At 52.2% G+C, this 21992-nt stretch overlaps 9 protein-coding genes across 9 annotated transcripts; 5 read left to right on the top strand and 4 right to left on the bottom strand.

Moving 5' to 3' along the window:
- Positions 1 to 340: 340 nt before the first annotated feature.
- On the bottom strand, positions 341 to 3353 carry INS49_007061 (uncharacterized protein; the record flags this gene model as incomplete). Its single annotated transcript, XM_043167826.1, has 6 exons — positions 341 to 1693; positions 1747 to 1935; positions 1993 to 2084; positions 2138 to 2252; positions 2306 to 2458; positions 2514 to 3353. The coding sequence occupies 6 exons, from the start codon at positions 3351 to 3353 to the stop codon at positions 341 to 343; spliced, it is 2742 nt and encodes a 913-aa protein (XP_043028970.1).
- A 479-nt stretch (positions 3354 to 3832) lies between these two features.
- On the bottom strand, positions 3833 to 4648 carry INS49_007062 (uncharacterized protein; the record flags this gene model as incomplete). The annotated part of the gene is made up of 1 exon (XM_043167827.1): positions 3833 to 4648. One exon carries the CDS (start codon positions 4646 to 4648, stop codon positions 3833 to 3835), a length of 816 nt encoding a protein of 271 aa, XP_043028971.1.
- A 1344-nt stretch (positions 4649 to 5992) lies between these two features.
- Positions 5993 to 7366, bottom strand: INS49_007063 (uncharacterized protein; the record flags this gene model as incomplete). Its single annotated transcript, XM_043167828.1, has 2 exons — positions 5993 to 7227; positions 7282 to 7366. The coding sequence occupies 2 exons, from the start codon at positions 7364 to 7366 to the stop codon at positions 5993 to 5995; spliced, it is 1320 nt and encodes a 439-aa protein (XP_043028972.1).
- Positions 7367 to 9664: 2298 nt separating this feature from the next.
- INS49_007064 (uncharacterized protein) lies at positions 9665 to 10417 on the top strand (the record flags this gene model as incomplete). The annotated part of the gene is made up of 1 exon (XM_043167829.1): positions 9665 to 10417. The coding sequence occupies one exon, from the start codon at positions 9665 to 9667 to the stop codon at positions 10415 to 10417; it is 753 nt and encodes a 250-aa protein (XP_043028973.1).
- Positions 10418 to 14374: 3957 nt separating this feature from the next.
- Positions 14375 to 14811, top strand: INS49_007065 (uncharacterized protein; the record flags this gene model as incomplete). The annotated part of the gene is made up of 3 exons (XM_043167830.1): positions 14375 to 14479; positions 14546 to 14617; positions 14710 to 14811. 3 exons carry the CDS (start codon positions 14375 to 14377, stop codon positions 14809 to 14811), a joined length of 279 nt encoding a protein of 92 aa, XP_043028974.1.
- Positions 14812 to 15643: 832 nt separating this feature from the next.
- On the top strand, positions 15644 to 15943 carry INS49_007066 (uncharacterized protein; the record flags this gene model as incomplete). The annotated part of the gene is made up of 1 exon (XM_043167831.1): positions 15644 to 15943. The coding sequence occupies one exon, from the start codon at positions 15644 to 15646 to the stop codon at positions 15941 to 15943; it is 300 nt and encodes a 99-aa protein (XP_043028975.1).
- Positions 15944 to 16073: 130 nt separating this feature from the next.
- Positions 16074 to 17162, top strand: INS49_007067 (uncharacterized protein; the record flags this gene model as incomplete). The annotated part of the gene is made up of 2 exons (XM_043167832.1): positions 16074 to 16158; positions 16219 to 17162. 2 exons carry the CDS (start codon positions 16074 to 16076, stop codon positions 17160 to 17162), a joined length of 1029 nt encoding a protein of 342 aa, XP_043028976.1.
- A 544-nt stretch (positions 17163 to 17706) lies between these two features.
- On the top strand, positions 17707 to 18302 carry INS49_007068 (uncharacterized protein; the record flags this gene model as incomplete). The annotated part of the gene is made up of 2 exons (XM_043167833.1): positions 17707 to 18067; positions 18142 to 18302. 2 exons carry the CDS (start codon positions 17707 to 17709, stop codon positions 18300 to 18302), a joined length of 522 nt encoding a protein of 173 aa, XP_043028977.1.
- Positions 18303 to 19529: 1227 nt separating this feature from the next.
- On the bottom strand, positions 19530 to 20654 carry INS49_007069 (uncharacterized protein; the record flags this gene model as incomplete). The annotated part of the gene is made up of 1 exon (XM_043167834.1): positions 19530 to 20654. The coding sequence occupies one exon, from the start codon at positions 20652 to 20654 to the stop codon at positions 19530 to 19532; it is 1125 nt and encodes a 374-aa protein (XP_043028978.1).
- Positions 20655 to 21992: the final 1338 nt, after the last annotated feature.

A 21992-nucleotide genomic window follows, 5' to 3' on the forward strand; every position in this document is an offset into this window, starting at 1 on the left:
GTTGGGCAAATGAAGGGCTCGAGAGGAATCCGCGGACGAACTGTCTGAAATTGTTGGTGGTTGCAGGGCTGTACGCCAATCTTTGCTTCGCTGTCTACGGTAGAAGCCCAGCAAGCTCTTTTGAGAAGGAGTATATCTTGTCATGACTCCATAGCATATTCATCAAACCTCTCACGAGCTGTTGTTGGAACTGCGCTTCAGAACAATATCATCAGTAATCCACGCTTTATGTTGTTCGCGTGCATGTCTACATTCATTGCATTTGATGAGCTTTCTATATCAACAATCGCTAACATGACCCATCTAAGACATATGTGCGCCTGTCCCCGTGCCCGTAATTCTACAATATGGAGTCGACCTCGGCCCCGGGGCTAGACACCTCTTCGACGAGACCCTCCCTCTCCAGGAGGCCCCGCTGCTCGCCCTCGCCCTCCTCTCGCGTGATGCCTGTCTCGACCCCGGCGTTGCCCGAAAGCCCACCACCGCCTCCAGCGGCACCTCCCGTACGCCGCGTCTCCTCGGCGCCGTTGAGGACCTGCCAGACGTCCTTCTTGGTCAGCAGGCCCTGCAGGACGCCCCTGTCGCTGAAGAGCACGTAGCGCAGGCCGATCTTCTGGAAGTAGCTGACGGCGAGATGGAGGCTGGCGCGCGAGGGCAGCGTGATCGGGGTCTGGTCGACCCATGGCCGGAGGTCGAGGGTCGTGCGCGGGTCGGCGAGCGGCTGGTGGCTGAAGAAGGCCTCTGCCCCGGAGGGAAGCGAGCGGGGCGGGCGCGACGCCCCCGCCAGGTTGTACTGCAGCTCGGCGCGCGAAATGTATCCCAGCAGCACGGCGTCGCGCGGGTCCGAGACGACGGGGAACCCCCGGTACGGCTGGGTCTCGAGGATGGCGCGCAGCGAGGCGATGGTGTGGCCCGTCGCGGTCAGGACGACCAGGTCCTCGATGCGCGTCATGACCTGGCCCGCGGGTATGTCCGGGATCGAGGCGACGTTCTCGTCGCTGTTGTCCAGGAATGGGTACTCGTTGAAGTGGATCCACGACTCGTAGATGCCCCTGCGGCCGAAGGCGTCGCCGACCCACTTGGAGATCATGACGGCGATCATGATCGGGAGCACGTACGTCAGGGCGCCTGTCAATTCGAACATGATCACCACGATTGACACAGTCATGCGCGTCACGCCTGCGAGCGTTGACGCAGCGCCGATAATGGCGTAGGTGCCCGGGTTGATGCAGGGGATGTCGGGCTCGCACTGCTGGAAGGCGATGAAGCCCGGGTGGTTGTGTACCCAGATCTCCATGATGATACCTATCGCGCGGCCCGACAACGCGCCGATGGCCATGGACGGGAGGATGATGCCTGCGGGTATTTGTAGACCGAAGGTAATGGCTGCGAGGAAGAAGCCGAGGACAGCGGCGAACAGGAGCAGGACGATGGTACCTGCCGTGGCTGCTCCTGTCTTACACAGGCCGAACTGGTCGTCCAGCAGTTTAGAGCATTCGGAGAAGAGGTTCGCTACGAGCTCTGATGATTGAGCCCGCATGTAAAGATTGGGATAGTTGATCAGGGCGGTGAGCAGTGAGACTATGGCGACCTGTGTGATGGGCCCCGGGAGCCATTCCTTCGAGATGACTCGCGCCTTTTTCCATGAGGCGACCTTCATGTTAAGTTTGATGAAAAGACCCCCATAGATACCCTATCCCAACCATTAGTGACGTCAAAACCAAGGAAGACTCGTAGTCAACTCACTCCTAAGAAGCCGAGGACAAGAAAAGGGCCAACTGCTTCAAAGTTGTGCCATTCGGTACTGTACTTGACATGATAGAGGGCGGTTTCCCCCGTACGGAAAGGGTCCAGGGCTTTCAAGACGACAGCAGCAGTCATGGCGCAGACGAAGCTTTTCCACATCGTCTTGTCGGGGAAGTAATACGAGATTTGCTGCAAAGGTCAGTGTCACTTCTCCTTTGGTCTGGGAAGTGGTGAAAATGGTCCTACCTCAAGACTGAACAGCACTCCACCTATAGGCGCACCAAAGGCCACAGATATGCCTGATGCCGCTGCGGCAGAGAGCACCTCTCTCTTTCGAGCTGTACTCCGTCAGATGGCTTGCCCACACGTGTGCAGCAGGAGCATACAATACCTTCATTCTCATTTATGGCGGGAGAAAGCTTGATGAAAAGATTCGAGCAGCAGCATGCAACGTGGACTAAGGGGCCCTCCTTTCCCAACCACATTCCGGACGCCACAGCCAAACACTAAGAAGCCGTCAGCTGCAGACCTGGTTGCGCAAGGAGAACAGGCAGCTTACCAGTCCAAGGGATTTCGTGACCAACGTCCATGTACCGAGAAAGCGCCGAATGACAAAACCCCCCAACACAGTCTTGATCTCGGGTATACCACTGTGCCTTGCATAGACCGAGTACTCCTTTACCAAAATGCTGGCGCAAAGAGCAAAAAGAACCTGTCACTTGTTAGCAGGGTCATATTATCAGGCGGGATGGGGGCATCGAGCATACCGACAAGGAGATGAAAAAGAAATATTCTATGATCCACTTTCCCCCAGCTGATGATATGTGCAATGCTGTAGCCCACGGACGCCAGCCCATGCACTGCGCCCCTTCGTCGTAGCCCAGGCAGCAAAAGTTCTTGTTCAGGTAGAAAGCACCGCCGTCTGTCGTAGAACAGTACCCGGCCTTCAGGTCGCCCAGCCAGTCCGAGACGATGTCTATGGCGGCGGCGAGAGCCCCGACGAGCAGCCCGGTCAGGACGAGGATGACCCATTCCTGGCTGGAATCGAGCAGCCTCTGGGCGTAGCCCACGAGTCCTACAGCGCTCGAGTGCAGCACCCTGAGCCGGGCCCTCTCCTTTGTGTATTCGAAGATCCAGTCGATGGCCGTCAGGTTCTCGTAGCCTACGCGCTGGCCTGGGCCCTCGACGTGCCAGTCGAGGGGAGCCCCGTCCTTGGGAGTCGAGCCCGTGGTTGTATTGTTGGTGCCTCCGCCCCTCCTCCTGGGCGAGGAATGGTAGGTCTCTGGGTATGGGGCCTCGTCAGGCTCCTCGTCCTGTAGCCTGCCCGCATCGGCATGTGACCCGTTTCCCCCTCTCTGGTCCAGCAGGGAGCCCGTCAGGCTCGTGAGCAAGCCCAGGCCGACGCCGGGGCGCTTCTGCTTGCGCTTGAAGGAGATCGGCTCGGCGAGGTCCTGGCTCAGGGGGTCTTCGCCGAGGAGGTCGCTGTCTGCCGTGCCCGGGCGCTGTGCGTCGTCCTCGTGGTGGGGCGGTAGCGCATGTGACGCGTGCTGGGGCGACTGGGAGGAGGATGACGACGAGGCCTCCCCGTTGGCGAGGCCGTCGTTCATGGTCGGAGACGGCGTCTGCTTGCTTCGCGATGGGCCGCGGGTGGGAATGCACTCATCTTCCGGTGCGGCGACTCGTCGGGCTAAGTCGCATTGGCTTTGTTCGAGATCACTGGCCACGTTAAGCGGTTGGACAACGAGCGATAGGGCGGGCGGGCGTGAGGTTGGAGAGGCGGCTGAATCGCTGCCGGCTGGCACATGCGACCCCTGTATACCCTGGTTCATTTAGGGGTCCCGCATGCATGCGTCTGGATCGGCCGGTACCAGACAGACCACGAATCGAGTGGACTGCGTAAAAATTGTATTACTAAGCACGGTCAGACATGTCAAACAAGCGGATGGAAACACTGTTTCTCAGAACTCCATGAAATAACCAGAACAGTTCTCCAACCGGAGATATATTTAAATCTACGAAAAATACGAGCAGTAAAATCAGACTGAACAATGGAAATCGAAGACAGTGCCTCCTGACAAGATTGGTATCACTCCTCAGGAATGCTTCCGAGATGGCTTAGATACTGTAGATACTCAGCTTTCACTCGCCAATACCCTTCCTGCCCTGGTACTTCTTCCAACCGCTTGAGCGCCTGCCTCCGCTCGCCCAGTGCCTGTCGAATTCTGGTGGTCACATCTCTGCGCGCAGACCCCCACGTAAACCACGGGTAATGACTCTGAAGGTACTGTTTGATGTCCTGGATGGCCATCTGCTGATCAGGGGCGTTCAGCATTGCCTCGAAAACCAGTTCTCTAGTCGGCAACAAGGGTCTGCTATACGGACACGCTCCAACCGGATCGCGTCGGTATATACGAGGCCTTTTTGGTCTATTTCCGTCCGGAGCTTCGTCCTCGGCCGGTCGCTTAGGCCTGGAGTCAGGCAGAGACGGGCACGCTTCCTGCTCCTGGGATTTGGCAGCGCGCGGCGGATTCCGACGAGGCCGTTTCAGCACATTTACGCCCATAGCTTTGTCCTCGACTCTTTGTAGACTGTCGGGGCTCATTTCTGTCAGTAACGGCTCCTGAGGTTTAGCAGTGCGTGGCGGGTTCCGACGAGGCAATGTCGGAACATGTTCGTCTAGAGCTTCCTCCTCGACTTGTTGGCGTTTGGGGCTCGAATCTGGCAGTGATGGGGGGTCGGGCAGATTCGGGCGCCCACCCATCACTACCACCCAGAAGTCGTTCCTGTCCAGCAGATACGTCGCTGTCTCCTCAGAATGCGCAGAATGCAAGAAAAGCGACTCGGCTGCGACCTGCCGCAAGGCTTGCTCCTGCTCGTCAGTAAATGAGATATGCGCTGCCATCTCGGACTTGCCCTGAATTCCCTGGCTGTCAATGCTAATCAACGTGCCGATTCTCCGGTCAAGAGTCTCAGGTTACTGTCTTTCTCTAAGGTGTTGTGCCAGTGCGGATGCGCAGGCTGTCACAAGTCCGATGCAGATGAGGAACGACCCCAGACTGGACGGATTAACCTGAGTGTGTACAAGGCATTATGTAACACACACGAATCACAACTGTGCTTTTGGGGTAATATCCTCTGGAAGATCCACCTTTCTTGTTTGAATAAGTATCTTATGTCCTCGGCATTGTACCCTGTGGCCTTGTTCAAGAGGATGACAATAGGCTTCTGCTCTTCTCTGAGCCGTCCCGATGACGACCTTTGTGCGCGGTACAATGAGAGAGGAAAATCCAGCACTTCACTACAATGCCATTGTATAGACCAGTATCCGCATTGTTATGTAGTCGGCTGTCTGTAAACACTTCAATATCGTCTAGAAGCAACACTTCATTTGTGTCAACAAGTACCCAGAAGGTGGTACTTGCTACACTGTGTTGGGATGACAACGTGGGGCCAATTCCCATCACCAACACTCATTTGTAGATCTTTCATCCGTAAAATGAATCAGTCGCCAGATCCTTGGGCGGGCTGTTTTTCTTTGGGCTCAGGGTATACAAATCGCCAATGTGGCCGTGGTCGATCGCGCAGGCGACTGCCAGTCTCAGCAATATTGTCAAGCCAGAATGAGTTAGCAATTTCTACTACAAAGAATTCTAACGTCGTCTTATTTGAAGCCTACAGGTCAATGACAAGCATTCAGGTCTGGCATGATAAGCCACATCCAACGTGTAGCTATCAGGAATTTTCGAGCTGTAAATCATCCTCTTCTTGCCACCGACATCCTCTTTACTTCTGGAATGGCAACGAGATCCGAGCCAAGTGAGTCAGTGGAAATATTTAGGCTGTTCCGCAGAGCTACTTAACTAACGGGAGGATTTCTGATGCTACAAACCAACAGAACTGGAATTACCGTAAACCAGGCCGATATGTTGGATGCTTATGACAACCAAGAGGATTAGCTCAACCTACACAATACCACACGGGATAAGGGATCTCTTCTCTCAATTTTCAGCCCAACGAATTGTTGATAACAAGCAATAGGAGTGACATATAGGACATCCGCGAATTTGAATCGGGCTCACCGTTTTTGAGCTGAGTACTTGAACATCGGCACATACTGATGGCAGCTCTGTATTTTGTAAATGGCCTTCTAACTTTCCTGGTTACAGTTGTCGTTTTTAGTATTGTGCCCTTGAGGGATTCTTGGAACTTCTCCGCGTAATGTTTTGATCTATTTCTTCTTGACTATCTAGCTGGTCCCCACGATGCCTCGGGACATGACTGTCTCGCACACCTCCTTGAGAACGTTCGCTCCCCAGACAAAATCGCTCTCCTCCAGATATATCTGTGCCGAAAACCTAGCCCACCACCGTCCTTTATACCATATAACGGCTATAAAAGTGCTGTATTTCTTTACAAGAGTCTCGCAGATCCAAGCCTGAACCCGTGGCGCCTGCTCCATAGGCACACCTGCTGTCCCCTTCTCAACATTGCGTATCTCAATAGGCAGCCTCACCATTACCATAGAAGACTGCCTCGTCAGGGTTCCCTCGTCATTGTCCATAACCTCGGTACCGAGGACCTTAGCGGCGGCGACCCCGCCTCTCCTCGCCAATTCCCAGCAGTAGCTCATGGTGGCGTCCTCACCACCGCAGACCGTGCGGCGGAACTCGAGTGCCGCCGGGATACACAGGAGAGACGCGTTGTCCACGGTGCCCACGAACTCGAACTGCTGCACGAAATTGCTCTTGTCAGACGGTGGCAGCGGGTTCGGCGCGCGCACGACGCCCGGCCGCGGGAGCGGCTCGAAGGCCTGCGACGTCGGCAGGGACGAGCGCATCAGCGGCTGGTTGCGCAGGGGCACGTAGAGGAACGCACTGCCGCGCGGCGTGTACAGCCACTTGTGGCAGTTGGAGGTGAGGAAGTCCGGGTCCAGGGCCTTGATGTCTATGGGCAGGTGGCCGATCCCGTGGGCCGCGTCGACGAGGGTCATGACGCCGTTCTCACGCGCGATGGATGTCATTTCTTCGAAGGGGAGGCGCACGCTGGGGAGGCTAGCGATGGTGTCGAATATGACGAGTTTGGCGCGGCCGCGCTGGGCGAGGATGGCGTCGCGGAAGGCGTCGAGGATTTCCTTGTCTGAGCAAGGCAGGGTGAAGTCGACCCTGGCCGAATCTGCCGGCGTCGTTTCGACGATGTATTCGATTGTGTTCACGTTGGAACGGTATCCAATGTCGAGGTAGACGATCACGTCACCTTCCTCGAATTTCAGATTCCGGAGGATGGCGTTTATTGCTGTCGAGACGTTGGGAACAATGACGAGCTCATCCATCGGGACGCCGAGATAGGTCGCTGCTGCTGCGCGGGACTTGTCGAGGAGATCCGGATACTCGTATCGTATGTAGCGATCCGGCGCTGCCTCCGAGGCGTCCTGGAACCGGCGCATCGCATCCCGGACAGGCTTGACTGTGCTGCCGAATGAACCTGGAGAATTTTGAGAAAACAGTCATGCCTCATCTACCACGCCAATTCACCCACCATGGTTCAGATTTACGAAATTTTCGTCCAAAAGGAAATGTTGAAGCATCTCGTGCCCAAGTGGTGTCTGCGCTGCTTCGGCCATCTTGAACTAAATCTCGAACTGTTTTGTCGGGCTGGATTAAGCATTCAGCACGCTTGAGCGCATATTTTGAGCTCCGCTGTAGCCTCGCGTACCCTGTGGTGGCCGAGATCCTCCTCGGAACGGAGTCAAGACACGGTAGATTTTAGTAGGCGTATGGAGTCATTCGTGCTCATATGCGCAGTGACATTCTGGGGTTGGTTGTAGCTGGCCTGTGAGGAAGAATGGGTTGTATTGATGTGCAGAGGAGGAGAAACTCCCCACTCTGGTTGCTAAGAAAATGGCTCCTTAAAAACACCCCTTTCTAACCTTGAAACGCTCCTTCCCGTACTACATAAGGCCCCCTTTTCTTTATGCCCATAACCCCAAGGGCATTTTCAAATCAACTCTTTGTCTTAAATAAACACTCTTTAAGCCGTCATTATAAACCAACAACAACTCATCAACTTGGTTTTATAATCTTCCGCTAGAATACTCATAGGCTTTCCCTAACCTAAGAGAAAAACATAAAAATATAATCCAGGAGATTAAACTTCCTTAACCCTTTTTATTTTATATAGGTATCTTAGCAAGCTACCCCGGCCCTACGCATACGCAACGGAGAAGGGATTTTAAAGGGGAATTCGTCTGGGGAACTTAGCAACTTGGTTGGAAGGTTGGGAGGTTTTGGTTTTGGTTTATAGCGATATCATCATTAAAAAGAAAAGAAAAGAAACTTTAACTCCGGGATTAAAAAAACCTGAAATAGGCATATCGTTCGTCTCAGCAAAACCTCCATGAGGAAGAATGGGTTGTATTGATGTGCAAAGGAGGAGAAACTCCCCACTCTGGTTGCTAAGAAAATAGCTCCTTAAAAACACCCCTCTCTAACCCCGAAACGCTCCTTCCCGTACCACACCTGCTAAGGCAAAGTGCCTGCAATTACCCCGTACAGTATCAGCTGCAGGCGGATAGCCCGGGCCCCTTCCTATGCTAAAACTATGTGACTCATTCTTCACCCACGAAATCAACTATCTTTATCCAGACCCCATGCACTTCCCACATAAATAGGTAAGAAGCCTGGTCTTCCGTATTCTAGCATAGAAACGACTACATTTTACAACGAGGAGGCTGTGATATATGTATCTATGCTACCATCGTTGTTCTCGGGTCGATGTTACGTGTCAGCTCCTGTCTTCTTCACCAAAGCCTCAAGTTCAATGTCGAATCACATCTAGTCAATTATGTGTGACATGTCAGCTTGTGATTGATTGATTGAATGGGAAATCATAGTCTGAAGCCACGTCACAGACTTCCACTGCTGCAGGCTGCGCCGCATGCAGAGTGTCAGCAGGCATATATGCGGACCAGGTCGCGCTGAGTAGTCACCACTTGATACTCTTGCTATTCTACCCTCCATTATTTTTCTGCCAAAATCTTCTCCTTTCGCCTTCACCTTTGCCGCTTGGTGATACAAGCACTCCCAAGAGCTTTGACTTAGAGGCTTCCTTCTTCTAGATTCCAACCCCTACCTATGCAGATGTGACGACGAGAGGAATACTTCCAGGAGAAGAGACCCCCGGCAAAATCTAAATCATGGCGGATGTCGTGGGAACAGTTGTTGGTGTAGTGTCGCTTGGGCTTCAAGTCTGCGCGGGTATCAACACTTACCTCGAGGGTGTCCAGTGCCGCAAGGAGGACCTAGAGCATACGACAAGATGCTCTAAGTCTATGGAAGCTCTGCTGAAGCAGATGGATTCAATTCAGAATCAGATTTCAGCGACGGTGGGTTCGGACAGGGCTACCATAGAAGAAGCAATGACCGCGGCGAAGGCCGAGCTTTCCCTTCTAGATAAATTTATCGGGGAATTATGCACCGGCAACTCCTGCAGCTCCTCCAGACCTGTCATGGAGAGAATTAAGGATCAGCAGAGGAGGTTTCTGTATCCTTTTCGAAGGGATCATTTGTATCGCCTAAACGACCGGCTAGAGACAGCAAACCAAGCACTTGGGTCAGCCCTGCAGCTGGCCGAGCTGTACGTGTTATGCTGAACCGCTGTAAGTCTTCCGCTGATTGTGTTTACAGAAAGGCTTCCCTTCATCACGAACAAGCCTTGCAAGGATTGCAAGCTAGCCTAGATTCATTATCACAAGGCGTCGCAAACATGCATCTAGGGATGAAAACCTCCGTCCGTCAATTGCATTCGGATACCACGGTTTCGCAATCGGCTTTGGTCAATGTGGAAAAACCCCGACAAGGCTACTTTCATTCAAGCAATGAATCAGAAAGAAACAATTTCATTCCGGGAAGATTTGGCCGAGATGAAGATGATGTTGGCGGCCCTGATGTCTTCTGATGGTCGAGCGATTCTGCCAAAGTTGGTCTCAAAGCCCGACGCTCTGAGGAAGATCTGCGATTGTGCAGAAATTGGCAGCCCGGATGATGCCCCGGACCTACCTGCCCGATATCTTACTAGCCAGTCCATGAAGAGTCGCGCATATGCTGAATTCCAGTGTACCTGCAATCCCCGTCGAGTGTCCAAAACCAGGAAACGACGAATAGGTCTGGCCTTTATGGAACAAGAGCGCGTGACTGACATGGTCCACTCACACTGGTGTCGATTTGCACGCTTTAATACGCCATCAAACGACAAATGGTCTTTCGGCATCTCAGTCAAAGCGCTGAGAGGAATTCTAAATGCTGCTCTAACCATCTCAATGTCCGCCACTTTCGGTGCAGGGGGCTTCGGTCTATCACCATCTTTCACCTACTTCCCCATCCGTGAGGATAGCCCCGCGCTCCGGGTTTTGTCCATTCTCCAAGATGCTTTCGAAAAGCGGACGTGGAGCGATGAAGAAGCTGACCATTTACTTCGACGGGGCATTCAGACTCTGCAGGCTACTATTACGGCAAGAAAATGGTCGCCTTTTGATATCGACAGACATGGTCGCAGTCTTCTGGAGGCTGCCTCCAGTGGATCAAAATCTACGTGGCAAGGGAACCAGATCAAGATACTCGCCTTCTTCCTGAGTTTGGGGGTTCCGCGGGACCGGCCTAACAATCTCGGAGCGTAAGTCCCAAACCTCGTTATAGATTGCAGCTCATTGAGTGTTATCGCAGTTTTCCGTTCCATTCACATCTCGGGGGTCCGTCAAACTATCGAGACCGCGCGGAAGCTTTCGATATGCTTTGGCCCGATGGACTCGCTACTATGCCTGTATTACGATATGGGAGGTTTTTCTATCAAGACTATGCCGACGTGGAAAGAATGGAATATCTCATGGTAGCTGCTACAATGTCCGCGAAAATGAGAGAGCGTAAGTTCGCAACCGACTTCTGTATTATTTTGTTTACGGTGGATGTTAATTGATCAAAGTATACGAGAACCATCTCATGCAAGCCATTATCCGAAAGAGTAAAATGATGTTATTCAATATCATTAACAAAGATCTGATAAAATCAGAGATCTCGGATATGGACGCATTCGGTTACAAGATGTTCCATTATCTGCTTGGATGGTCCGACGGCTTACGCATTGTGGTTGAGCAATGCGGTGATTATGTTCTTCAGCTTGACGACCAACGTCACGTTTGGCTACTCGAGTGTGCTCTCAAGTGGAGTGGGAAAAATTGCACGAGTTCAAATTTGGAGTGCTGCCCACATGAGTGTACTTGTGCAGAAGCAGTCAAGAAAATTCTGGAAGCCGAAAGAAGCTACCCATGGTTACTCAGACGACATGAACATTGGGTACTGGCGATGCTATCCGCATCTGTTAAAGCGAGAGACCTGGTTATTGACGAGCTCAGTCGTCGTCGGCAGGAATTGAAAGAGCTTGGACTGCTACATCTGAGTCCCAAGCAAATTGACTGCATGGACCTCAAGAAACCCAAAGTTCTCGATTATTTCACTGGAGAAGTCTTAGAGGCATTGAAGACCGTGGGGATAAGTGTTTCCCCTCGTCTGCAGACCGAAATGGAAGCCATAGGAGATGGAGAATGTTGGTTTCGGATCCTGGGTCATAATACAGATGATCTTGGGATCTTGGCACCACTTGATTCTAAGGCAGTTTCTGTTTACCATCTTTTGGGTGCTTCACCCAATACTGGAGATAGAAATGTTGTGCGAGCCCTGGCAAGCTCCCTTTATTCCAAGGGTTTCAGCGACATTGACGTTCCTAACTGCGCTGGAGTTACACCACTGGCCGGGAAATTTGATTCAGGATCCTTCCCACGAGACTCCATTCATTGGAACTGGGGCACTTCTATCGAGTCTTGGCTCATAGACCACGGCGCCAGTTTGGAGACACAAATACCTCACCGCGTGGCTGGGTACACCACAGCCCATCACGTCTTCAAATGGGTCGGGTTTCAGAGCGGTTTCACGAAGGAAAGCAGCCCCTTTCTGCTCTTTCACAGCACGTGGGAATCCAAAGGCGGCTTCACGCAACAAGTTTTGGACACATGCAGATGTAAGTGCTCGATCAGCGGTTGCAATCCTTATAACATAATGTGGAAGGTGTTAGTAGAAAGGTTTCATGCCGGCTGGAGGAAGGTGCCCTCAGATGGATACGGCGGTACCAGAGCCAAATGGTCAAAGCAACCCGAACCAGTTGGCGATCGAAAGGACAGCAGACACGATGATCGCCAGGGCTTGATGAGCTTTCTCCTTGAACAGACGTTGTTGCTAGAAGAAGCTTGTGAACTACCGCGGCCTGTCAAATCCATGTGCTTAAGGGCATGCACATTTGCGATGCTGCCTCTTCGACACACTTGCTGTGACGAAGGTCGGAGGAGGTGTGACGATGAGGAGATCAGGGAAATACAGGAAGAGGATCAAGCTGATATTGGTAGACTGGAGATCCTTATGGATGAGTTTGAGACGAAATTAGGAGAGATGGGCTGCGGATTGGCGGAATTTTACAGAGCTTATTGGAACAAAAGAATGCACGAGGTCCTTTGTGAGATGGACGAACAGATCCTAACTGCAACAGAGATAGAGAATGTGGAGCGTCTGGGAGTCAAATTGACGGTTGAAACAAAGGCTTTTGGATGTGAGAGAACGACAATCGAGGACGAGAACTCGCTAGGGTATTGGGCCGAAAGGATAGATACCGTGGTTGACTGATCGTCAAATTGGTCTTAGGTAAATTTTCAGCCTAGTCATCTGCACTGGATTCTATATACAGTAACTGAATTGATTGCAAAGCGAGCGGTCTGTCCTGAAATGTGATCATTTTTATGCAGTGATTTGTGACACAAGGAATGAAATACGAATCCATAGGCTGCATGTGTCAAATGTGTATCGCAACCTCTTTCAGGAACCAAAAGGTCAAAATTGTCTAGGACGCTCTGGACAACACAGAGTAGCCGAGTAGCCTATATAGCTGTGCCGTCACGGCTATGCAATTAGGAACTCGATAGCTTCTCTGCTCTGCGTGACGTCACGGCCTCATGAGTGATGCACGCAAGGCAAGTTGTCGTGAGAAGAGCCTAAGATCTTGGGAACAGGGACTCTAGATGCGCCACGACAAGGTATTGTCTGTGGAGCTTGGAACGGGGCTTAGCGAGGCTTACGAGGCAATCAATTGATAGATGCCGTGTGCTCCCAGGCGTTGCTCCGAAGTTCCCTTTTCTCCTCCGACTCTCGTCAAACATGGATTGATTGCTGACAGGTACGTCTCAATTATGATTGATCTCCAGAATATTCTCACGACAATAGTTGGCCGCCTGGTTCAAAGCATTACCGAGTCAGTGTGCGGGTGGATGACCTCAACTTCTCTTGGCCATGCTTCCTTCAACGGCTGAAACTCATTTGAGATTCTACTTGGTGAGAAGAGAATCCTAGGATTCGGTTCCTACCATACTAGCGCTGAGTAAAGTATCGGGAATCATGTCCAGCTTGAATAGTTTCGCATACGTAATGTTTCGGGGCATCGACCGACTGCCGCTCCATTCAGGCACGACCGTGACATGGGAATTCGTGTCACCACTGACAATCGTGAGCTTTTAAGGCGGGTCATTGGTCCACTGGCACATTGCCATCTGAGGAACCTTCGCAGTGATCGGCAAACAAGTAAGATAGGCAGCAATGGCATGCATTGAGGTGGAACTTTGCGATCCTTGGACTACGAGTTCCCGATGCTCCCCAGTGGTAAACAGAACGAGGACCCATAGAATTTGTCATTGTTCGATATTTGTTAGTTGAAGGTTTGCACTAAAATCTGACGGCCCACAGAATGCTTTGCTGGACAGCCTTCAACTTACTCGGCTGTTCTCGAAAAAGTATCTTGGCAGACTGCGCCAACACTTGATAGGATGACTGATCTGCGAGTCCATTTCCATACAAGGTCGTGCCAGCTGAGGCTGGGTAGGATACAGTATTATATTTTGCTACTGACTGCTTCCCATTTGCAAGCAGAGGTCACAAAATTGGCCCCTGCAACGATGGTTTGTCTATGCTACTAATTGGAAAAGTTGTTGGTTCACATAGCCAGCAGAGAGCATTGATCAATTCCTCGGACCTCAAATGTGAGATAATATGAGGGAGGCTCTAGATGAAAGTATAGATTCGTTGCATAATGTAGATGAACGAAACCTCAATTGCTTCAAGCAGGACAGACCATCATGCACTGCCGACCTAGTGGGTCAACATGATCGAAGATAGCCCTTCAGTTTTGCCTCAACAGGATCTTATTTGCAGCAAGGTGGAAAAGAGGAACGCAGATCGGCACGGAAGTGATCCTGAGTGTGGGAATTGTTTCTCATTGTTGAGAGGCAGCACCACGATACAGGACTGTGACTCCGGGTATCGGCATGAATACCTCGAGTCCTCAAGATGGAATTGAAGACGTGGCATGAGTGTCTGGAAGCAGATACGGCACTGCCTCGTAATTCCATCTATAAAAGGGCTGCCAATTTCCCCGTGTTAACTTTCCGTCAGTAGCTCCATCATCACCGCTTCACACAGTTTCACTCTCTGCGATTCCTCGACCAAACACCCCAAAGCTCCAAAGCTAAAAGATCATAATCATCATGCAGTTCCTGAACCTTCACTCCCTCGCCCTGGCCGTTTTGGCCGCTTCTGCCGTTGTAGCAAGCCCTACCTCGGAGCATAAGAACACTAAGCGCAACGATGGGGTTCGTCGACTAAACCTGACGGGCAATCGTCACGCTGGCTAGTAACTAACAAAATTGACATAACAGGAGTGCAACGGAACTTCTTGCAACCTCAACCCCGGAGGTATTCCGGCAAACTATAAGTGCACAATCGGAAAGGTGAGTTGAAAATCGGTGATACCACACATCCTACACTCTTTGCTTGAGATCCCGAAGTTGCTGTTTCCACGCACTGACATGCTTGACTAAAGTGCGTCGGCTCGGGCGGTGGCGATGGTGCATTCTGCAAGTCCGTTGGCACCACCGATGACATCCTATGCCCTGTTGACTGTGGCGACCGGTGCCCTTCTTGATTGTGTGGTATAAACAGAGGCAGGAAGACATAAGGGGCTCCATGGTATTGCTTACACCGATTTGAACCTCTACACCTTTTCCTTGATTCGTGGTTAGGACGATCATGTACTGGCCTCTCACTCTTTTCGATGTCGGTCACGATTTCACGATGACCAAAGCCTTGTATCCCTTGGTGGATTTGTCTGGATTGGAATTTCATGTATTCAGTGCCTCCAACAGGGCTCTGATTTACTGGCTGTTCAATTGACTCACGTTCGTTATGTCGTGCTTAAACAGAGTCTTCTAAATGCTACTTTCGCCCTCTGAAAACGGATTCAGCGGGGAAATGCTTTTCTCCTTGGCGCACCGAGTTTTCAAATCCCTCTTTGGAGATTCAGCTGTGTTCCCATCATGTGTTACTTACTTAATAGTGCTTTTGAAGTACTACAATGTAGGCCATCTAGGTACTCTGCTGCTTGCAAATCCAAGTGTAGCATCGGTACAAAATGATTGGGGTAGCGTCACCATAAGTAGGGCCAGGCAGCACTTGAGGCAGCAGTCAGCCATCCGGGAATTTCTAAATATCACCAACACAACCTCACTCAAATGATCACCTGCAACTTCCTATCAAGATCAACCAAAGTCCTTAAGCTCTATCATCAACCACATAGCGATCTTACGTACCCGGATTGTTGAAAGACTTTCCAAGTTGGTTCTCAATATTATTTCATGCTGACAACAGCACACCTGTTCCAGCTTGAGCACTTTCTTCATTCCAACGGACTCTCCAGGAGCAAATGCAGTTCTGTCCTCGTATCAAGCCATCTAGATCTCGTCCGTGGTGGAGCAGTCATGTCGAATACAGGTTCAGAAACCAGCTCCGAACCCCGGCAAAAGTACCACCCGTTCCAGCTAGGCCCGAGCGAGGATCTAGAATGGTATGAGCCAGGAGGGTTCCACCCGGTCCACCTTCAGGACGTGTATGATCGGAGATACTCGGTTGTCCACAAACTTGGATTCGGTGGCTTCTCGACGGTGTGGCTCGCACGCGACTCCGTGGAGATGCAATGGGTTGCGCTCAAGATCCTGGCCGCCGAAAACCTCAACAACAAGCACCGCGCGACCAAGCGTCTTAGAGGACGACGACATTAAATCATCGACTCTTTTCTGCATACCTGAACGAGAGTTATGGATTGACGGTCCGAATGGGCGTCATCTGTGTCTCGTTATGCCCGTCGTCGGCCCCAGTTGCTCCTCGTTGTCCAAAGGGATCTACTCAACAATGAAGCCGGCTCTAGCGGCCGGTATTGGTAAACAGGCCGTCAAAGCTACAGCTTTGCTCCATTCAAAGGGCTTCTGTCATGGTGGTAAGTCTGTCTCTTCTTCCAGGACGGCATTCCTAGAATATTGGCTGGCCTAGACATTAGATCTGACTGCCGGCAATTTAACTCTTCAGCTTTCCGAACGATTTCAAGACTACGAGGAAGAGGAAATTCACCGAGATTTCGGCCGGCCGTTGACCTATCCCATTGAGACCTGCTCTGGGAAGCCTGCCGGGCCTAGCGCCCCAGCATATCTTGTCAAACCTTTGGACTCCTGCGTCGCTTCCACAAGCCTCTTGACCAGCCGCTTGTGTGCCATTGACTTTGACCAGTGCTTTCCAAAAGACCAGCCGCCGGTAAGGATAGGCACACCTGCCATTTATATGGCGCCTGAGGTTGCAATCGGGCAGCCACCTAGCAAGGCGTCTGGCATCTGGGCTCTCGGCTGCGTGATATATCGCATGCGCTCTGCCGACGACATCTTCCTCGACTACGATACTTGCTGCCCTTCCCAGGTGCTCCAGCAGATCGAGAGGGCTATCGGTGATTTGCCGGACGGCTGGACCAGTGTGGTTTTCGACGAAGATGGATGGCCAACAACGGCAGATTCACCATCTGCAGGAGTGAATTATTACGGTTTCCCGGGACGACCCCTGAAAGAAATAATGTTTTCCCTGTTGGATGAGCCACCATCACTATACATGAACAGCCACGGTGAACCAGAGATTCCAACCGAGGACCCTGCGCCGCCGCAAATGCTGGATGAAGGGCCCATGCGCGTTCCATACGCCGCGGCCTACCGATCGATGATATGGAAGCCTACAGCTGTATGCGTCGACGGGGAATATCATACCTCCTACAGCGACGAGATGGAAGACGCGTTTCGAGGCGCCTTTCCTTGGATCCGCGACGAGGAGGCCTCGCTGTTGCTGGATCTGCTCTCTCGCATATTCGTGTATGATGCAGCCAGTCGTCCCAGTTTGGAAGAAATTGCTGCGCACCCTTGGTTTCGGTTTCATCATAACAAGGAAATGGCACATGTAGGCTGAGAAAGTCTCTGTTTTGATGGAGACGAGACAAGGGGAAAAAGAAAAGGGCTGCGCTTCAAGAAAGCTGCATTCTCGGTACTGGCGAAGCTGCAGGGAAAATGGATAAACCCACGCCCCTGAGCGTGGTGGAGGCCTCATATTGTGGCTTCCTGGATTCAACAACTTGAATAGAATTTGTCCGCACATCGCTATTACTTCCACCCGTCTCAGACGTGGTAATCGGCGAAGCGCCCGAGATGAATTTCTTGCGACCACCTCCATACCTGGATCAATGCCTTGGCAGAGTTGCTTTCATCCCCCTTTCGTTGCTACCTTGATTCGTAGGCCCACTGGTATCATAGCGGTCCAATGACATTGGTATGTGCGGGGGCCGGGGATCTGGGGTAATAAATTAAGGTTCATAGCTGATGATTGCCTCGGTACCTCACCCCTCGCCCCTCTCGTTTCTCATCACACTTGCGCCCTTGTCCTCATGAGATTGCACCATAAATCTTCATACGCTAATTCTTTGCGACTTTTCCAAGCTGGCTTGTGAAAAGTGAACATGTCCGCAGTGACGATTACTCCGGAACCGGCACCGGACCTCGATATTCCCCTGTCCAGCAAGACAGTGCGGGTGCGAGCTATCGATACAACGACGCGCATGGTATGCTCTGCCGACGCCTTTGTCGAACCAGTTATAGAGGGCCACGAAACGCTCAACTTCAAGACACTATGCTTCTTGATTGAGCATGAGGGTCCCTCCGGAACAGAACGCGTGCTTTTCGACGCCGGCTCACGCAAGGACTTCTGGAATGGCTCACCCAAGACCACAACTATGATTCGTGGCTGTACCCCAGCTATGGAGGTTGAATATGGCGTTGAAGAGATCCTCGTGGCCTCTGGCCTTGAGTTATCCAAGCTGAGTATGCTCAGACTGTCGGGGGCCCCAAGTAAACTCGAGTCAACTTTGGCACTAACAACTCTCCGCTGAGCTCAGAGGCTATCATCTGGAGCCATTGGCATTGGGACCACATCGGTGATGGCTCAAAATTCCCTGCCTCAACTGATATCGTCGTGGGACCGGGTTTCATTGAGACTTTCGTTCCCGGTTGGCCCACCAGACCCGACAGCCCTGTCCTCGCCAGTGACCTCGAGTAAGACAAGTCAATGCAATGCTTGGGTTTAATGCCATGCTGACCCCTCTTCCTCTAAATGAAGAGGACATAGAATCCACGAACCGGAATTTCCTCTAACAATTGGTGGATTCCGAGCAAATGACTATTTTGGTGACGGCTCATTCTATCTTTTGGATGTACCAGGGGTTTGTAGATCCTTCCCAGTATTCCATCCCACGCACTCACAAGTTGTCAGCACGCCGTGGGGCACATTTGTGGCTTCGCTCGCACGACACCAGATACCTTTGTTTTCATGGGTGCAGATTGTTGTCACTATGCAGGAATGATTCGCCCTTCCCGCTACAACCCTTTACCATCAGTCATTCCGCCCGAACAGCTGGACGCCCACCATCCCAAGCCATGCCCTTGTTCAGTCTTCACGGCACACCACCCCGCCGCCAGCCAAGGCGATCTCGAGACTCGCATTCAACCATTCTACAGGATATCTACAGCTCCTGGTAGCGCTTACTCGTTCGCCGAAGCTGCTCAGAAGACGGTAAAGCTGTTGCAGCCATTTGACGCGAGCCCCAATGTCTTCATCTGCTTGGCTCACGATGGAGCTCTTTTCGACGTGCTCCCATTATACAACTCTGATCCAGATTGCAAGATTAACGATTGGAAGGACAAAAAATACGACCAGAGGGTTCGGTGGGGATTCCTCAATGAGATGCCCAACAGCGACCGTAGTCCTGGACGTGGGTGGCTTGTACCTCCAACGGCTTATGAGGGTAAATTTGTATGACGTGAGGGAATGGATGGTTCTCACTAAGACTGAACTGAGCTAACAATACGAGCCATCATGGAATAAATACGCAGTGGGATGCAAGGCCATTTAACTGTACGATTCGGGGAGGGGGGCTGAGATAATAGCATCATGGCATATTCATACTTTGCTAAAACAGTGAGCTGTAGGGGAGATCTGCGAATTTTTGGGTTCCATGAAAGTCCACGGGTGCATGCACAAGGAACCCTCATCCCATCGACACAAATGACGTGGATGTCGTCTCACCATTTTATTCTCTTGACTATCAGTCTGCACGAATGCAAGAGGTCCAAGCAATCTGAAGATGAGTAAAAGGAAAAACAAGCCGCACGTACATAAAAACAGGACAGTGTCGAATCCGTTACAACGAATAATGATGAAGTGACAGCACGAACATGTCGTTAAAGCTCATTAGTAGCAGGAAAAGCAGTTGAGCTTGCCCAGTTGCTACATGGTCATGTCCACAACCAACTTCCCTGCTCCTCCCTTATGAGAGTCCTGTACGAGTTGATTTATGTCCCCGAACTTGTATGCCTGTACCGTCGCTTGCACCTCATGTTTCTGGGCGAATTGCAGCATCTCCCGGATCTGGTGATTTCTCCCAACGAGACTCCCGACAAGGCTGATATCGCGGAAGACAAGGTCGGACGCACTGACTTCAAGCTTCTTCTGGGGGAAGCTCACAACCACCATGACACCGTGGTTTCTCAACAGCGCCATGCCCTGATCAAAAGCCGCCTGCGACTCGGGCAGCAAGACCGCCGCATCCAGACCAAGCTCTGAGTCGGGCGTCCCGGGTGCCACTTCACCCTGTATCAGCGCCTGCATGTCCTTTACAGATTGCTTGCGCCCGTCGACGATGTGGACAGATGCCCCCGCAGGACCCAGACTGAACTTGACACGTTCGAGCAGTCCGAGTGCGGCGTCGTCGGCGTCCACCGCGAGAACCTCCTTGCCAAGATGCGCGGCGAACTGCACGCCGAGGTGGCCGAGACCCCCGCCCGCGCCCAGGATCGCCACCTTGCGAGCGCCGCGGACCTTCTCGTGCTGCAGAGCAGACCATATAGTCACCCCAGCGCACATCAGAGGCGCGGCCTGGACGGCAGCCAGGCCGTCGGGGAGGGGAGCCACCTGCCGGCTGTCGACGATACAGTACTCCTGAAACCCCCCGTCGCGGGTGAGGCCGTTGTTAAGGGCCTTGGGGCAGTACGGCGAGTAGCCAGGCCTGTCCTGTCCGGGGTGGGTGCACTCGTAGCAGGAGCCGCAAGGGTGGTAGGCCCGGCCCGGGACGCCCACGCGGGTGCCCACCGCAAGCCCGTCGCCCGCTGCCACGTCCGGGCCGGCGGCGACTATCTCACCCGCGAACTCGTGGCAGCCGACGCGGGGCAGCTCCTGGAACATGCCGCCCGCGGCGAAGACGGCGTCCGTGTGGCAGTACGACGCTGCCAGCACCTTGATGAGCAGGTCTTGGCCCTGAGGCTCGCCCGGCCGCGGGATACGTTTCAGCGCGTACGGCTGGCCGAACTGTTCCACGACCGCTGCCAGCATTGTCCCATCACCGCCTGAAGCCATGTGAATCGACCAAGCCTGAGCCTGTGGGTACCTCTCTGATGTGCCCACCACTGTTGTCCTGAACCGTCTGACAACCCCGCCCTGGGACTGATATTGCCGGGGACTGTGAGTCAACAGACCCCTTGCCAGCAGTGAACTGTTGGCAAAGTGGAGGAACCGTGTGAAACGGATGGGTAAAAGAGGTCTAAATCTGAATCTTTTGTCGCCTGTTGTCGTGCGCTCTGTTGTTGCTTTCAAGTATGCGATGCCGGGTTGCCCGGCAGAAGGGGAGGTAGGTTTGAGGGGAACGGAAACCCCATGAATACCAGAATGGAGTCATCCCACGGCAGTTGGATACTTCTACTCCAAGTCTCCAATTGCTTTGCTTACTTATGGCAGAGTACTGTCGCAGTCCACTCATCCCATTTTATATTTCTTTATCGAGATAGAGAAATGCTGCAAGATACAGCCTTAAGGAATCGGCAACGTTACATCTGAAGTCCGCCCGGCATCTGTATCTCGAATATATTTTAATGTGTAAATTCGAGGTCTTGAGGTGGTCTTACTCAACTTTGCTCCCAATACATTCCGACCAGGTTAGTTAGCAACAGTACTTAGTAGACTACATAGCATTAAAGCATGCGTGCGTAACCTTGCTGCGCTCTCTACCTTTTGCTACAGGCGACACTAAACGAAAGTTAAGAAATATCTAGAGCAACTCCCATAGCGTGTAACTGTAGAAACCGTCTTATATGTCATGTCTAAGTGCTGTACTGGTGACCTGGAAGAGACATGATGTAAGAGCACACTGGGACAGATTGATGCATTTTGCGCGCAGCTGAGCAAGGCAAGCAAGTGTGGCCCACAATCTGTTCTTCGAGGCTCTAAACGTGAAGCACTAAACGAATGCCAGCATGATTACCCTAGGGTAGGGAGTTTTAGCTCCTTGGGTAGACCAAACCTGCCTGGGCATGAAATATTTAAGCCGTGGGGATCCCCAGATTCTACGAAAACTTTAACGACTTGAACGCGTTTAGGTGTTTAACAAGGTATGCTGGGGCACCTCTAGGGTGCCGGCTCATCACAGCAATCATACATGTCCCGGGGGCATAACGCGCTCAATGATGACGTGCTCTTGGAGCACCCAGGTGGGAGCGGTTGGCCGTACGACCATCGCTACCGGCCTGAGTATGCTGAGACCATGTTTCCCCAGAAGGCAATGAGGGCCTGACAAGTGACTAGCATGTGATGGGACACCGGATGGAAGTCATGGTGATGGGGAGGTGAAGCAGAAGGATCGTACAAGACAGTGCTCGGCTGAGGTCGTCGAAGCATCTCATGGAGGCAGTCGCGCAATTC

This window comes from Diaporthe citri, assembly GCF_014595645.1.
Source record: "Diaporthe citri strain NFHF-8-4 chromosome Unknown scaffold_2, whole genome shotgun sequence".
NCBI lineage: Eukaryota > Fungi > Ascomycota > Sordariomycetes > Diaporthales > Diaporthaceae > Diaporthe > Diaporthe citri.